Source organism: Barbatula barbatula, assembly GCF_947034865.1.
Source record: "Barbatula barbatula genome assembly, chromosome: 22".
Classification (NCBI taxonomy): Eukaryota; Metazoa; Chordata; class Actinopteri; order Cypriniformes; family Nemacheilidae; genus Barbatula; species Barbatula barbatula.
This window is the reverse complement of record NC_136785.1, coordinates 15,852,149-15,857,429: the sequence shown is the minus strand read 5'-3', so window position 1 is coordinate 15,857,429 and position 5,281 is coordinate 15,852,149. Positions and strand designations below refer to the sequence as shown.

Genomic DNA, 5,281 nt, shown 5'->3' with positions numbered 1-5,281 from the left:
TGACATTCGGGTCGGCCAATGAAAGGGCTGCTTTAGACGTTTACGTAAGAGACGCGGTTAAACACGCAAGAGCGTTAGGGATATGTAGTACAACCGCGAGGAGGAGTGAACGTTGGACTCTGATCCCTTAAACGTAACACACCAAGAATGACTTATGTTGCTTTCTTATGCAACCAGAATTGATAAGCCTCACCTTAAACAATTTCAAACTAGAAAGAATGCAACTGGGGTACAAATGAAGACAACAATGTAGGCATTACAAAGTAAATGGAACACAAAAGCTTTGTTTCCTTAAGCCAGGACTGCCATCAATTAGGATATTTAAATAGTTTTTTATAAAGACGCCTTATAAAAAAAACATTACCGGTGTGCATCTTGAGACAAAACAATGGCACTTACATATTTTAAGATATGTCTGTTCAAACTCAATGGCTGATTCCTTTCATATTTTTGGAGGTGTCCAGTTATTCTGGGTTTTGAGATTGACCACAGCTTCGACGTAATATAGGAAACATTCCAGACAAATTCATATCTCACGACAAGTGCATTCTCAAAGTGTTACTAATAGCCAGCAAAAAAGCTATAACTAAGAAATGGTTGAATAAAGAACCACCAACAAAAACAGAATGGATAACTAAATGATGAGATATGGACTGACATTCTCTTTAAGACCAAGTATGGTTACATTTAACGGGAGCTGGTCAAACTGTTTTTTAAACACAATGAATGATGTCACATGAAGAGAAACAATATATTTCTACAATTTATATATGTTGTGATAATTGCGTCCAATGTTTCCTCGTCTGTTAGTCGCTTTGGATAAAAGCGTCTGCTAAATGACTAAATGTAAATAAATATTTTTTTTTTCAACCCACTAAAATGTATTTCCATATTGAATTGGTGCAACACTCCTGTGTAATGGTAAATTAATTGTAAGGTCTATGCATTCCTACTTGGATACTCACTTGGTGGTTATTCCTTCTTATCTGCCTCATGATTCATATCTGCACTCTCTTATTGACACTAATGAATGTAACCCTTATTTTGAACAAAATTCCTATGGATGGAAATGATATAACTTACAACCTGTCAATTTCAATTGTTCTGTTTTTTGTATTACCAAATAAAAAGTAAAAAATATATATCAGGGCAAGTTATTTTTAGTTAAGACTGCTTCAATCTCGGTCTAGCCGCCTTTTCTGTGAAACTGGGCAATGTCTCCTCCGTTGCAAAAGTATATTTTTGTACATTTTATAAGCAAACAACTCGTGTAAGCATGCACACCAAATGGAAATTCTATTAATATGATTGTTATTCAAACTATACTAATGTTCAAATGATTTTAATCGTCAATTAATGCCCAATCGTTAAAATACATAAGGATAACATTAAGCTTCATGGTTAAGTCAAAACTTTCTTCGGACGTTAAACTTAAGAGTTGCAGAATAAAATATCCAGAAGGCGTCAACAATGATTAAGAATACATAATATTATTTGATATGCATTTAAGTTGCTGTCCTTGCCCCCGTATAAGCCCTTTCTTTTAATTATTTTGTAAAACAAAAGTAAACACAAAATAAATAAACCACAGTAACCTTCTCCATTCCTGGTAAATTATTTTCTCTAAAGATTTTGGTGGGCAGTGTACTAAACATCTAACACCAGCTAGTCCGGTTCACCAAACCCTCTCTAAAAAAACAAGTATGTAAAGAATAAGTGTATACCAGAGCAACCAAAAACACTTTTTTTGATGAAAGAGCATATATTGCTAGGATGGATGTGCATGGGGTTTCTTGTCTAACCGGCTCCCTCTACTGGCATTTCATTGATGTGATTTTATTTACATCGTGTTAGTAATAACAGTCTTTATTGCGGTTCTTAACCTCAGTGTATTGTGTTAAAGGTTCTTGAATAGCTCTAGATTAAAAAACTTACCAAAACACAGATTTTGTGATTCGTTTTTATTATTTTCTTTACATACAAAAATTAATAATAAATGGCAATGGCATTACTGTTATTGTGTGATGAACTAGAGAAGACACGGCTGCTGATGTAATTACTCAGAAATAATGACTGCTTATTTACAAAATCACTCTTACGTCTCTACTAGTAAGAAAACACAGCTGGTCATAAAGCATCGTAGTCATCCTCATCTTCATGCTTCCTCTTGAGAGAGGTAGAGTCACTAGATAAATTCTGGGACACCATATTGGTAGTGATGAGGATGTTCTTGGAGCCAATGAGGGAGGGGTTTATTAAGACATTCTGAACTGTGGGAGTGGTCGGAGTCGCTGTGAATTAAAACAAAACAATCATGCTAATTAAAATGAAATGTTTTACACTCTTTCTGCATCAACCTAAAGCTAAAACGATGACTAAACAAAATTAAAATAAAATGTATTAATTCATATTCAGTTACTGCAAACCACTGCATAATGCATATTATAGTATGATCATTTTGTTTTATCTGGCAGCCCTATCTGAAACTGTAAAACTGAATCAGACCGACATGTAAGCCACTGTACTTTTCTGCCCAAATGCTTTTGAGATTGGCACTTACCAGACTTAACAGAAGCCGCCTGTGAGGAGGGAATCTGAACGGTAAAGCGCTGACCTGTCAGTGACACAGGCGTGCCTACCTTTGTCCCCACTGTCTGCATTGAGGGCGTACCTGTCAGAAGACATTTCAAATCACTTTATAGATTCTGGATGTGTGGATGAAAAATCACAAACTTTATAGCAATATTACTCCTAGCATCACTGTCCACTAAAAAAATGCAAGTATCAACAATGATGCCTTATCATGAACAAGTGTTTGAATATTTTTTTACAATACAAGGAGATTTCCCATGTTTTAAGACTAGTCCTAGACTCAAATAAATCTTAGAGCCGTCTAAATTGAAAGCTGCTTGCACTGACATGTCTTAAAATATATTTGCAGCATTGCTTAGTCTCAAAATGCACAGAAATAATGTTAATTTGTAAGGTACGTATGTAAATACTACTCAAATGTCCTATTTTAATGAAGAACAAGCCCTGACTTAATCTAATCCCTCTCCGGGAAACCACCCCTATGTACAACACTTGAACTGACCAAGTGTTGGAGTGCTCGGCCTACTGGACACTGCCCCCACACTCAACCGTGGTACTGTTAACCTTCCAGCAGACGAAGACACCTAGACAAATGAAAGAGCAAATAAGAGTATTAACACATGCTACAGATTACCTTTTAATAAACGTGTATTTTATTTTATTAGCAGAAGTAAGCCTAAGGCATCACCTAATGTTTTTGTAGTCTGCCCTGTACCAAGTTCTCTCTTCCAAATATCATTGATATTCGCTGATAATGAGTTTAGATGCAGTACATTATTACATATACCATACATAAATACGTGTACTGAAAAAGCATCTTTACATATAATGTGTTACATTACATATATCTATCCATTCATACAGTTTATTGTCAGGTATCCCCAATCTGGGACAAGAATCACTTTCTAGACACAGAATACTCCATAAAACTGACTAATCAGTGTGTTTAGAAACGCCAAGACATTTAAAGCAGCAATACCTTCTTCTGCAAGGACTTAAGCCTGTAGTTTGGTGCAGTCAGACAGTAGCGATCCGGAGGAAGCCTGGGACCAGTGTACGGCTTGATCAAAGGCAATGGAGTTGAATTCTTCTGCCTTGCTACGTCTAAAAGAAACTGAAATGACAGACCAAACCCCACTGTTGAGCAACTGACATCCCAAATGTGTTACATTTCATCAAGAGGCCAATAAAAGAAATGAAGCTTTGTCATCAAAACGAACTTACATCTCGTGGTGGTGGAGACGTGAATGATTGATCCACTCGACACTGAATAGCTAACCTTATATCATCTGCATCCACAGTGGACTTCTTGGCATGGGTGGAGTATATCTTTGCATCCTCAATAATAGTTGTTACATATCCTACGGTACACAAATAGTTGAATATACACTGCTCAAAACAATTAAGGGAACACTCGATCATCCTAGCATAACCAGAAAGTAACCTTCAGGAATATCAATCAACCTGGTACGTGATTGGGAACCATTTGACTCGTTTTTGTGCAAATGAAAGTGACAATAGATACACCGAAGAGGGTAACAGCAGCGGTGGGCTGGGGAGGACCATCCATAGAGGGTATCACAGAGTTTGTAGGCAGTTTCTGGACGATGAAGGCATTGATCCCAATGACTGGCCCTCACGTTGTTGGGAGTTCATTCGGGCATGTGGGGCCTTTCACATTACTGACTAACATTATAAGTTACTGTGATGAAATCCAAGTTGAATCGGCCAGTGTTTTCATTATTTACAGTGATTTTACTGTAATTTCTGCCCCGAATGTGTTCATGTTAGGCTTTCACTGACCACTGTCACATTATTTAGTTCTCCAAACAATATGCAAGGTATATAATTGAAGAGTTTTAGCTTGAATATTTCACGCATTTGAGATCTAATTGAGTGTGATTTAGGTGTTCCCTTGAGCGGCGTATATTGGTATATATATATATATATATATATATATATATATATTAATAATAATCCATCCATACAATATACCAAAGTACGACTTACTGTACGTAAACTCCAGCATTTGATTGATGACTCTGGGCTCATAGTCACTGATTCCCATGTCTTTAAGAATTTGGACCATAACCTTTAATTAAAAAAATTAGAAAGACAGTAAAAATATCAGTTCAATACATGTTATATGAACCGATAAATGACGCCATGAGCGTAAAACTGCAACTTTGTAACAATACACCGGTAGAATTAAATATTTTGCTCTTAAAGTTTAACATATTAAACTTCAACTATTAAGAAATTTAAATATTCAATAAGCAAAAAATATGATAAAGAAAAGCCAATTTAAATACGAAACCATTAAAATGCAGAGGTAGCGTGCTAGCGCGTGTGTGCGTACTAAATGTAACAAACATAATAAAACGCGCGACTGGACGTTAAGCACAATACCTTATTTGCTATTAATTAAGATCAATAAATAGCGCTCATTAGACTCATAAAACCGTTTGTGCGGCTTATTTTACCTGTGCATCTTTAGGCAGTGTTTTCGGAGACGCCATTTTCACATGAGCTCCGATCCTCCTCCCCTAAACAATCGGGATGTCACAAAAACGAGTGAGCTTCCTACCTAGGCAACGTTTTTTCTAGGTAGGCGGGAAGAAACTTGATTGACGGAACTAAATGACCAATCACAGAGCGACGTGCACACGCTCAACCTATAGTGACGAGG

The 5,281-nt window shown here is 36.5% G+C and overlaps 1 protein-coding gene across 1 annotated transcript; it reads right to left on the bottom strand.

The window, feature by feature from the left end:
* Nucleotides 1-1,975: 1,975 nt before the first annotated feature.
* Nucleotides 1,976-5,205, bottom strand: taf9 (TAF9 RNA polymerase II, TATA box binding protein (TBP)-associated factor). The gene is made up of 7 exons (XM_079486760.1): nt 5,076-5,205; nt 4,603-4,684; nt 3,817-3,953; nt 3,572-3,706; nt 3,095-3,176; nt 2,561-2,671; nt 1,976-2,291 (listed from the first exon to the last, which is right to left on the bottom strand). The coding sequence occupies exons 1-7, from the start codon at nt 5,109-5,111 to the stop codon at nt 2,128-2,130; spliced, it is 747 nt and encodes a 248-aa protein (XP_079342886.1). The 5' UTR covers nt 5,112-5,205; the 3' UTR covers nt 1,976-2,127.
* Between the last annotated feature and the right edge of the window lie 76 nt (nt 5,206-5,281).